The following is a 12,609-nucleotide window of genomic DNA, read 5'->3' as shown; positions in this document are numbered from 1 at the left end:
ACATTGCAACTTCTGATGTGGGAGATTCATTATGCCCAGTTGGGAAGTCGACAGCTTTTGTAGTCAAGGCTTACGGACAGGACAATACGTGCCCAGGGAAACTGTTTAGGGGCCAAGAAGGTACAGAATGAATAATATTTTTAAGCCCCATAAAGTTCGAGAAGGGACGTCTGCTTGCTGTCAGCTCAGCTTAAAGTTTGTAGTCTGATGGTGATCAGACACGATGCTAATCAAAATACTCCAGTAAAGGGCGAACTCCAGCAAATTTCATTGAATGCAGTAAGACATTTAGTGCATATCTAGGAAAAGGAAAACTCTGATCCGAAACCTCCGCTGCCTTGCAGGACATCTTCAGCAGAAGAAGACATTAAGGAGTAAACCCTACACAAATCCGGAGTAAAGTCCCTAGGATGGTACCTTGTATGCCTCCTTCCAGAAACTCCTGCAGCCCAGCTGATGACAAACGTATTGCTCTGTTTTCCTTTTGACCATTTCAGCAAGGCCAAGAGGGAGGTCTTGTTATCTAGGCAGCCCAGGACCGCCACAAACACTTTCCAGGCTTGCACAATAGGGAGGTCACTTAGTTGCTGCTAACTTCACCCTCAGAGGTGCACTCCATTGTCTCTTGAGACAGATGGATGCCAACAAGAATGACAAGATGATGATGACAATAATACTCAACTACCTTACAAGGTTGTTGTCAGGAGTGTGTACATACACATGTGCTGGATAAACGTTAAGGTAGTATTATTCTTTTTACCAAGTCATTCCCCTTAAATTGCTTGTTGCTCTATTTCTTTCGTTTCGTTTTAATTGCTGCTTTTCTCTTTTGCCGTTTGTGCTCTTACATTGCTCTGTGAGCCACCCTGGAAGTTCTGTGATTGGATCAGAACTCATGGGATTTCATGTTTTAAATAAACGGAAGTTCATTACTGCTTAATTTCTTCACAGTCTAAACTGCATAACAGTCTTCACTGTGTTCAACATTTGATGCACTGTGTCAGTTCTTTGAGCTCATGTGGAAATTCTTGAAGAAATATAATATGTTAAGGCAGTTAATATCAACAGAAGAGATTTTGTGGGTGGAATACGGGATATGCAGCAAAGCAGAAATGTTTGTGCCGGAGAGTGAGAGAGAGAGGCAGGGAAAGAGAGGCATAGTTGCAATCAATGTTTTGCACATCCTGAGGTGCATTTGAAATTTTTATAAGTACTGTTTGGTGCTCTTCATTCAAGGCACATATAGCTGATGGCCAAGTGTAGTTCTGCCTCAAAAGTGGCACAACGGGAATTTTAACACCTCACAGATGACAACACAGTAAACTTCCAATAGCTCAGATCAGTAGATGGTGCCATATCTACATGAATAATTAAAGGACAAATAGCAATGCCTGAATATTACAGTTAATGTACCGCATCACTGACGAGCTTTTCTGCATTTAGCGCCTCGTCTCATAGTTCCTAGTTCAACAGTGATCGAGACTGAAGAAGGATTTTTTCTGAAGGACTGAAACTTGCATTGACCCCAATTTACAGAGATGTGGGGTCCAGCAGAAAGTCCATTCAGTTTTGCAAGGAATAGGAAGAAACCAAATAAATTAACTAGGATTAAATTGTAGAGAGAATATCCAGAGTGTTCCCAACTTGGTTGACTGTTAAGAACCATCGCTTAAAACCACCAGACAGCAAAGAATAAAATGCTGAAACAGTAAAGCATATCAAGCAATGGCAGCTGCGTAAAGCCAAAGTCAGGAGAGTAAAAAGACAAAACACTAGTCAACTGGGCAAATGGTCTTTACGGCAGAACTTAAGTGGTGCCAAATGAGCCTCTCTAGAACGGGCTTTCCATTGTTCAGCACACCTTATAGGCAGCCCTATATATGAGGCATTACAGTAGTCCAAACAAGATGTTATCAGAGCATGAATAATATGGCTGGTTTATCTCTTAAGGCAGGCGCATGTCCAAAGTCCGTTTTGGGGGCCTAATCTGGCCTGCCAGTTGGTTTAATCCGGCCCCAGTGGCAGTTTATTTCCTGGGGTAAAATCCTTTTAAAAAAGCTCAAGAACGTCAACCCTAACAAAAGCACAGTAACTTCAATCCTTAAAAAGCTCAAGAATTTTGGAGTAAAATCATAAAAACGCTCAACAACTTCAATCCTAAAAAAAGGTCAACAACTTTTGGTTGGCTCTTTGGTCAGCCCTCACGGCCCTTCACTTCATCAAATCTGGCCCTCTTTGAAAAAACTTTGGACACCACTGTAAGGGATGCAGTTGTGTCATGGGGTATGAAAGGGTCAGAGGATCAGTAAATTCTGTGGACTGGAAGCAAAGAACTCACCTGCTCAGAATTCCAAGACATATTTCTATAATAATAAATTGGTATGGCATTTACCCCTCCGAGTTTTTAATACCTAATACAATAAAAGAGTACCGTCATGTGCCTAATAGCCGATATAAAGTATCTGGGGGTAGTCCATCTCCCATAAAATAGCCTTTAGCCTTAATTCAAATCCATTGATTCCTGTTCCAGTTAAACCTGTAGAACTTAATATGTCTTTTAATCCTTTTATTGTAAGATAGGATAAAATTAATTTTACACTAGGACTGTGCAAAGCCAATTAACATGATCTTTAGAGTTATTTAGTAAAGTGCTTCAAACTGCTAAATTTATCCTGACCTCTTGGTTGCACTCCCTGACTGCTTTTTAAATGAAGTAATCAATATCTTGCAACCTTTTAAACAGCTTAAACTTTTTTCAGATTTTTTTTAACCTATATTTTATTTAAACAGATTAGGGATGACAAATATACAGCTACAGTTGTCGACCTGTAGGGTTGTTGTCTTTTTTGGTTTTTGTACTCGGTCAGTGTGCATGGAAACGTTTGTAAATGTGGAGTCAAAATGTCCGTTTTGCAAATAATGAAGAAATCTGTCACTTCCATTTACTTAGTGCATAGAAAGTGTGCTATCTCTACAACTTAAATGCAGAAACCTTCCTTCTTCCCCAGCGTAGCTTCTCCCCCCCCCCCTCATAGGGCTATTTGAGGTTATTAATTTTCTCACCGTGATAGGGTGATCAACCGTCCTGTCAAGAAAATGGATCTCTGTGTCACCCTTTAGCATGATTAAATGGAGGCACATCACTGTGAGAAAATACCAAATTTTCACGAGACAAATGAAACTTGTAGCGAGGACAACTTTTATAGACATTATTTCATTTTAAAATCTCCCATTTGGCTGTCAGTTTATTTGTTGGGAAGGGTTGCCATTAATTGCATGTTCCTCCTAATAACTCAAAAGACCAGTTTCACACCTAAATCTCTTACACAGAACAAAATGTCAGCTTGTGTCCTCTAGTGAACATATCTCGGTTTACGTAAATCGAGCCGCTAATTAGTTTCCCCAAACTCTTTGTCCCAATCCACTTCCACTGCTCTTTCTGGTCCCAATCCACTTCCGCTGCTCTTTCTGGCACTAAAAGGCTTGCAGCTTTTAAGCCTGGCTGCAGAACGTTGAAATCTCTTGAAAGGGGGTCGGAAGCCTCAAAGTGCTTTCAGGCGGGCGCTTCTTGTGAAAGAAACACATCCGTAGAGCAGAACTGGGAAAGGCAGTCAACACGTTGATATGTTTCCCCTTTGCTTCTTGAGGTTTTAAAATAGGGTTGGCTTACTAAAGCTCGACTCGCCATAAAGAAGCATTTGGTCCTAAATGAATCCCGATAAAACGAAGGGTTAACTTGAGCTTGCTTTAATCAAACAAAAGGAAGAGCCAGCAAGGGGGCTCCTCTCTCCCTTTTTGTTTTTTGAGGGGGGGGGGGAGTTTGTGCCAAGTGCCCCTGTTGTTTAATTTCCTACTGGAAGCAGCACATGTGTGGGGCTTTCTCTCTCCCCCCCCCCAACACAATTCTTTTCTTTAAACAGTGGCCATTGCAGAGGCTGAGTGGTTGGGGTCAATGCCTTGCCTATTGATCAGTATCCCTGCAGTCCCCCAGCTCCAGCATCTGCTTCATTGGCTTCTTTCAGTGCTTGCTTCAGTACATTAGAATAGAAATCCATAACCAGAGCTGTGCTCATCCGAGCAGGGGAAGAAACTAAATTAAATGGTATAAAACAATCTTGGATCAGGAGTTTGTGCCAATTCATCTTGATCTAAGATGTCACACCGGGCTCTCTGTCTGAGCACCTGGGCTAGAGGCAGCCATAGTGAAAATAGATGGAGCTGCGATCATTCATTTGTCAGCTAAGGAGCTCGGCAGCGGTTAGCAATTCCCTTCTGCAGAGGTCAGCTGACAGAACAATCAGTGCAACTGCAGAATGGAGCTTTCCTTTGAACTATTGTTATGGAGCATGCTTCTTGGGGTGGGGGGCGGGGGGGCGGGAAGGGAGGGGGAACGTGGTGGTTTCCTTCCAGATCATTGTGCTCTGAGTGAAGCGAATTAAAAAATGGATCTGCCTAGGCAGACCCCGGTTGCGGTTTGTGTTGCGTTTAACGGTAGTGATTATATATACAAATTGCAGGTGATTAAAATGGTTACGTATCACTTAGCGTGGAGTCCATTTTCATCTTTCTTTTTCCATACAAGGTGACTATTGATTTTTTTTTTAAAGCTCCTTTCCTTCTCATTGTTAAAGATCACCCCCCACCCACTCCTTTGGGTGTAAAACTATCAGAGCTAGAGCTGAACTGGGAATCGGATTTCTTAACAGAGGTTCCAATGCTCTTTTTTCCTTTTCTTTTAAAAGGAAAAGAGAGCGAGAGAATTCATTTGCTGCAGTTTGGCATACAGTCACAAAGCTTTATTATTACTATTATTAATTCTCACTTTGTTAATCCCCAGACCTTGTAATTCTGTCTGTGAGTACCAAGTGGTCTCCTCTGACTTCTCTCAGAAGAGATTTAACATCACAGTGTAGCAGGGAAGGGTGAGACTTTTACTACATTGACTCTAATATACACAAGTCTGTTTCCTGGTACATTGAAGAAGTCATAACTATATCTCAAAATGCAGTTGAAGCAATGGTTGATATGCAAGCCATAGTCACAAGTGGACCCATTAAAATCAGTGGACTTTTCCATTAATTTTTAAGTTTTGTAAATGCAGCCCTGCATGCTTATAATTATGTGTTATTTCTTTAAGGCATCTCTCATCTTTCTCTTTAGCTGAAAAGGCTCCCAAAGCAGCATACAAAAACCAGTACATTACCTGCCTTCTGGTGTACAGCCTAAATGGCATGAAACAGGAGGAAAAAGTTATGGGGAGGTAGAAGAGGGAAGAACAAGCTTAGAACATCCTTTCTTAAAGTTACAGTTCTTATAAAGACCACCTGGGGTGCAGACAGTTCAGATAGCCTGCTAGTATTGCTGTGTTGTTCCTATTCCTTTGCCTACTGCATTCTTGCATTATTTCATCCACTAATGTAAACTGCTTTAGGGTCTGCATCTTTGACTTACAGTAAGACCCAGAAGCCATGTAAAGTAAGTGTTTTAAGGCAGCAAGGGATTGCGTGTTCCAACCCTTCTGTGACCTTGACCCCTAGGCCAGTGAAACTTAATGCAAGGGAGAGGGAACTTTTCCAGTTGGGCAACTGTCTAGCCTTTCTTGATATAAATGCCTCCCAGCATTTATAATGTGCTGCCATAACAGAGTGCGGGAAAACATAAATCCATATATCTAGTTACAGGTAGGTAGCCATGTTGGTCTGCCGTAGTCGAAACAAAATAAAAAAATCCTTCCAGTAGCACTTTAGAGACCAACTAAGTTTGTCATTGGTATGAGCTTTCGTATGCATGCACGCTTCTTCAGATACCTTCAGACACCAAATCCATATACTTCATTTGGTGAAACAACTATTTGGCTTTTCGAAGACATCTGAAGGCAGCTCTGCCCAGGGAAACGTTTTTAATATTTTGTTGGGAGCCACCCAGAGTGACTGGGGCAAGATAGTGGTGGTGGTGGTGGTGGTGATGATGATGATGATGATGAAGAATTTATTATGTACCGTACAATAAAACACAATACATTTAAATATTCCCTATACATGGCTGCCTTCAGATGTCTTCAAAAAGTCATATAGTTACCGTATTTATCTTCTTGACTCTGATGGGAGGGTGTTCCACAGGTGGGCACCACTAGCAAAAAGGCCCTTTGCCTGGTTCCCTGTAAATTCACTTCTCACAGTGAGGAAACCACCAAAAGGCCTTTGGAGCTGGAACTCAGTGTCTGGGCTGATCGATGGAGACGTTCCTTCAGGTATACAATGCCGAGGCCGTTTAGGGCAGGCACCCCCAAACTTTGGCCCTCCAGATGTTTTGGACTACAATTCCCATCTTTCCCAACCACTGGTCCTGTTAGCTAGGGATCATGGGAGTTGTAGGCCAAAAACATCTGGAGGGCCAAAGTTTGGGGATGCCTGGTTTAGGGCTTTGAAGGTCAGCACCAACACTTTGAACTGTGCTTGGAAACATACTGGGAGCCAATGTAGATCCTTTAGGACCAGTGTTTATATGGTCCTGGCTGCCACTCCCAGACACCAGTCTAACTGTTGCATACTGGATTAGGATTCCTGTTAGCATATGAGAGATGTCCACTATCTGCAGCTTCCAGAAACAGTTGAGGATATTTTTGTTCCGACATGTTTTGCCAGGTAGGTAAATAAGTCTTTGCTATTTTGTATGGTTTCAGTCTTGTTTCAAATGTATTTTCTGTTTTTTTAAAAAAATGTTTTCAATTGTTTTTTTATTATATATCACCTTAAGACAACTGTTGGAGCACCACCATAGAGAAAGACCTATACCATGTGTTTCATTGGTTGCACAGCAAGTTTTAGGAGAACAAGGCAGTGACTACTACACCACTTTTTTTAAAAAAAATGAATAGTAAAAGGAGTCAAAAGCCGTGTATTTAAATTCCTTGCACAGTGAAAGGACCACCAGAGTTGCTGGAGTTAGAACAGTTTATGAACCACGTGTCCTAATGCTTTTTGTGTTGTTTTTCAGGCCCCCTGTCTGGATTTCCGCAAATGAAAAAAATAACTATGTCGTACGAAGAGAGGCGAAAGCAAGCTACTGCTATAGTTCTGCTAGGAGTAATTGGGGCAGAGTTTGGAGCAGAAATTGAACCTCCGAAGTTGCTGACCAGGCCGCGCAGCTCTAGCCAAATTCCCGAAGGGTTTGGTTCAACGAGTGCTGGATCCAACTATTCTTTGGCGAGGCATACTTGTAAGTTTCTCTCTGTCCACTCCCCCTTGACGCAAGCTGTATAGCGAAATGTGTAGTGCAGTGTTTCTCAACCAGTGTGCCTCCAGATGTTTTGGGACTACAACTCCCATCATTCCTGACCACTGCTCTTGCTAGCTAGGGATGATGGGAGTTGTAGTCCCAAAACATCTGGAGGCACACTGGTTGAGAAACACTGGTGTAGTGCTATTATATTCTGTTATGTGGCCCATTTCAGTAACAATGGGAAAGCCTGGCTTCCTGCCATGAGAACCAAGATGCAGAGAGCCACTGGTTCACACACACTCCACCACCCCTCTCCTCCTTCATGCACCAGAGGACAAAATCCAAAACGGAAGCTTTTGATTTTAAAACTATTTCATCCCAAGGAACTTCCAAGGGTTCTGAAGGGCCACAGGTCTAAGACACGGTTTAATGATCATAGCCTCATATATATGTGTGTGCATATCTGGGAGCTGTTGCTACCCAAACACAGGATCTATTCACATGCTCTTAGTACTCTTAGAACTGATCCAGGAAGACCACTCTAAAATGCCTTAAAAACAACAGCAACAAGTCCCCCCCCCCACCTAAATTTGTCCCTAGTTTGTCGCCATTAGCTCAGGCAGCACTGTCTTTTCTGGACTATCCCTCCTTTTGTTCATTTACCCCTCCCATGTTTTCATGGAATGCTTTCATGTCCTTTTTTTGCAGCAATTTTTTCGTGTCCTTTTTCTGCAGCTCTCACTTTGCTCCTTTTATCCTTGGGGGGGGGGGAGCTGGATCAAAAAATTACAATCCCACTTTTCTTTACTAGCGATATCTTAATAGCAAAACTGAAATGTAAAGTTAATTATTCACAAATGCCTTGGGTGGCCATCCAAACCTCAGAGAAGTTACTCATTTTTTTTATTCCCCTAGTTTATGAATATTGTAGGTGATTACCAGAAGGGTTCCACAAACCAGTGGCCTTGGATGAATTCCTAGAGGTTACAGTAATACTCTTTCATTGCATTGAATCTAATAAGGCTGAGTGCTCTCGGGTCTTGGGTATACTTTCTTTCCAGATATACCTTTGTCTCATGCTTAATTCTTAATGCAGACACCACTTAGCTGAGTTTAAATCCAGCATTGCAATTCTAATCCTGCTGTGTTCTTTGTATGGGCCACACTGTACCCATGACTGCCACACCTCCCTTCTTCCCATTGTCAATAAGTAAAGGTGAAAGGTAGGATGGGAACAACTGTTTATAAAGGCTGTTTCACTGGAAAGTCTTCACTCTGCTTTGTCATCATATTCTGTGCACTCTCACATTCATCCCATGAATATTAATATTTTTAAAAATCTGAAGTGGGAATCATAACTTATAATCATAACTGTTATGGTTTTCAAAAATATAATATATGGCCTGGCCTCTTGGAAAAAAAAATTATTTTACTTTATTTTACGTTTTGTATCTGAACACCAGTTATCTTAACGTGCTTTCATTGCAAAATTAGAACCTTGATTTCACCATTAGCACCCAAAAAAGGTCTCCACTGCTGGAAAAAAAGAGGCAGTAGAGGTTTAATTCAGAGATTTGCATTTCACCTCCTGCAATTCCATACTTATTTTCTGGGGCAGGCCTATCATAAGAGCCAACAGTCTGTTTTGTTGAGGTTTACACACTGTCATCCAGGTTCTTCCTCCACAATGGAAATGCACAAAGAACATCTTGACAGAGTGAGGTTACTTATCATTAATTGTAGTTCTCTGAGAGACTGAGTGTTGTCTGTCTATAATCACATTTGTTGACCCCTTTGCCTTTTCCCTCGAGTGCTGCTCCCTCATAAGGAGGAGCAGAAGTTCTCTTTCTCTCTAACACAACTGCAAATATATGATACCGCAAGTCCCTTTGGGACTGAAAATATTGGCTGCCCCTTATCTCATGTGAACTTTGGATAATACTTGAAGTAGACCATGTTCATTCTGTAAACGAGTTTCAGCACACAAACCATAAATACTGTACTTGAATGCTTATTCTTATCCCTGAGTACTGCTAAGAATTCAGAAGATGGGTTGTCATTCTGAACTAGCCTTCATAATTGCTTGACGTTAAAAAAAAAAAAACCTGTAGTGATTAGTCCCTGTTTGAAGAATTAATTAAAGGAGGATTCGGGTGACCTTTCCTCCCCACCCCACCTTTTAAAATCGGGTTGCTTTTCTTTTGCCACGTGTATACAACCAAGTCATGTGAAGGGATCCCTCATACAATTGGCTTCGTGTTGACTTAGTTGTTTGGCAAACTACAGAGATCTGTCCTTGGAATGTGCAGTGAAGAAAACATGTGGTATACTTCTCTATGAACTGTCATGTGAATTTCAATACTAAGATTGTCTTAAGTGCTGATTTAGATTATTGTGAACATCTAGCCTGAGCGGGCACATGTAATAGACACAAAGTCCAGGGACGAAAGGAGACACACCATTGCTCCAGGTCAGGATCCAATAAACAAGGTCTGGTCAAGCAGAGATGAAATTCCAGAAAGGCTAAGTAGACAAAGTAGGTCCAGATAGGTGAGGTCAGGCAAAACAAAAGGTGAAAAAGGGTGCAGGCTATGGGGTTACTTCAGCAGCCAGGAAACCCAGAATGAACAGCAAGATTAGCAGCTAGCCCTGCCCCTGGGGTGTAGAGCCTCTACTCATAAAGGGCCCCTGCCTGTTTTAGAAGCTTAGCTGAAGTCTTCAGAGCCTGAAGAAGGCAGTATGACCTCTTCAGAGAGGTTTTAGCATCACAAACACCTCAGGTGGTGGAATTTCAAGAAGGTGGTAGGTGTTGAACGCTGATTTTGAGGAGACATTCTCTTGAAGGTTCAAGAAGTCCTCTGTATCACGTCCCCTGGCAACCTCCTCCCCCCCCCAACTCTGATATTGTCTTTTGCTAACTCACTGGGGGAGGGACTCCACCCCCCTTCTTGTATGATGCTTAATGCCCCACCTTTCGTCAGGGTGAGGTCTCTGGCATCACCTATTTTCTCCTTTGATGACCCCTCTCTCTGCCAGTCTGGCCACACTGGGAGATCATTTCAGAACATCTGAAGCTGGAGTCATATCATCGATCCACCTAACTCAGTATTGCCTGTTTTGAACAGCAGCATCTCTCCAGGATCTCATGTAGAACCCCGCTCCCCAAGCATGAGCTCTTCCATTGTGTTGGTCCTCTCTCCCAAGGACCAAATGTAAACCACTTTAAGCTCTTAGGAGGAGGAACAATATGTAATAAACACAAATATTGTGGAAAAACACAACCTTAGAATGATAAAGTTGAAGGATGCCTGATCTAAAAGAGCAGGGGGGGAAGAGTCTGCAGCCGAACTGTGTGTTGTCCCTCCAGCAGTTTAAATTGCAATAACAATTAGAAAGTAGCTCATTTTGATAAGTATCATTGATTTACTATGATAAGATGTAAAACTCTTATCACATGCTTGCCTACTGTTGTTTTTAATGCCAATTAATTGTGATATTTCTGCTCTGTAAGGAAGGATGTGATTCTTTAGGAATTCACACAGTGACCTTGCCTGACATCTCACATTAATCTCTGTTGACCTTACAAATGGTTCATGAGATATTTAATTATAAAATGCCACGTAAAGAATTTCTCATTACAGATTCACCACATCACACCTAAGCAGCAGCTAATGCTATGTTTATAAAGTTAATGGGCTGATAAATCTGAATGACTCTTCTGTCCTGAATATGAAAATACTCTGTTCGGTCATTAAAGCAGTGTATTTTTCCAACCATGTGCCATCAATATACCTATTAATGATGAGCATTTTGCACTTCAACTCAGTCAGTGTCATGTCTCAACATTTATTATCGGGCAGTGTGGATGTTGAGCTTTTTCCAAATGTGTTGTTCATTTCCAACATGCCTGAGTCACATGTAATGCAGTTTAAAACACAACAGACGCAACAAATCAGGCATGCCCATTAAATGTTTAACCCTGGTAACTGACCAAGCCCCAATGAAAGCTTTGCGGTGTCTCTGAGCAGTGGGAAAGGCCTGTCTGCATTAAGCCCCAATCAACTTGCCCTCCTCATACATTTCCCAATCACAGCCAGATACTCCACAAGCACTGAGAAGACAGGAACCAAGGCAGATTAAAAGAGAATTTGGAATTGACACCATCATACATCAGGGACTGGACTCTTGCAAATTGAATAGAGCCATACGGAGCCCAAGATATATGCAAGGGAGATCCACAACGTTGACTGCTAGGGTAGCGTTGGTGACAAGTGTATGAAGTGATGGCTCTACATCATGTGTTTCCACAATTACAAGTTATGGTGTAGATGGGTGATTCCAAACAGTAGTTCCACTTTGTGAAGTGATCCCCTGTTTGTCATTGTGCCTGGTCCCGCATTCAATGTCACCTTTGAAACTAATTAGATGTGTTCCCTCAAGGGAGCTTGCTGTACTGACAGGAGCATGCTCCAACAGTGTTTCCATTCTAACCAGGTTCCCCAACACCATGGGCATAAGCATTGTCTACTGTGTTCAAAGCAACTGCATTTGAGCCATTTTAAAGGTTTGCCTTCTGCACGTGCTGAGGAGGGAAGTGAGGGGCAGATGGAGATTGTCAACCTGGGAAGGTAGGCTCTCTAGGAGATGGAAAACTCTGATCCTAAACCTCCACTGCCTTTTGGGATATCTTTGGGAGAAGAAAAGGCTAAGGAGTAAACCCGACTCACAAATCCTGAGTGGAGTCCCTAAGACGGTTGGACGACGCCTTGAACGCCTCCTTTCGGCAACTCCTGCAGCCAAGCTGGTGCCCAAAACATTGCTCTGCTTTTGGCAAGGCCGAGAGGGAGGTCTTGTCATCTGGGCAGCCCAGGACTTCCATACACACTGCCCAGGCTTGCGTCTCGGGGAGGTCACTTGGGTGCTAGTAACACATTGGTTTGTCATTGCTTTTCTCCCAAGAAGCAGGTGTCTTTTTATTTCGTGACTGCTGTCACCATCTGCAGTGATCATGGAGCCCAAGAAAGTAAAATCTCTCACTGCCTCCATTTCTTCCCCTTCTATTTGCCAGGAGGTGATGGGACCAGTGGCCATGATCTTAGTTTTTTTGATGTTGAGCTTCAGACCATATTTTGCGCTCTCCTCCTCTTTCACCCTCATTAAAAGGTTCTTTAATTCCTCCTCACTTTCTGCCATCAAGGTTGTGTCATCAGCATATCTGAGGTTGTTGATATTTCTTCCACCAATCTTAATTCCGGCTTGGGATTCATCCAGTTCAGCCTTTCGCATGATGAATTCTGCATATAAGTTAAATAAGCAGGGAGACAATATACAGCCTTGTCGTCCTCCTTTCCCAATTTTGAACAAATCAGTTACTCCATATCCAGTTCT

The 12,609-nt window shown here is 42.3% G+C and overlaps 1 protein-coding gene across 4 annotated transcripts in view; it reads left to right on the top strand.

Moving 5' to 3' along the window:
• Positions 1-12,609, top strand: part of WDR7 (WD repeat domain 7) — a 206,361-nt gene that overhangs the window by 113,556 nt on the left and 80,196 nt on the right. For all 4 annotated transcript variants that reach the window (XM_060280352.1, XM_060280350.1, XM_060280351.1 and 1 more), the window contains one exon: positions 6,997-7,218. In XM_060280352.1, the coding sequence (XP_060136335.1) occupies positions 6,997-7,218 (222 nt within the window). The remainder of the gene's footprint in view (positions 1-6,996; positions 7,219-12,609) is intronic.

The sequence above is a fragment of the Zootoca vivipara genome, chromosome 11, assembly GCF_963506605.1.
Source record: "Zootoca vivipara chromosome 11, rZooViv1.1, whole genome shotgun sequence".
Classification (NCBI taxonomy): Eukaryota; Metazoa; Chordata; class Lepidosauria; order Squamata; family Lacertidae; genus Zootoca; species Zootoca vivipara.
The sequence above is the reverse complement of the archived record's forward strand: the minus strand, read 5'-3'. Positions and strand labels throughout refer to the sequence as shown.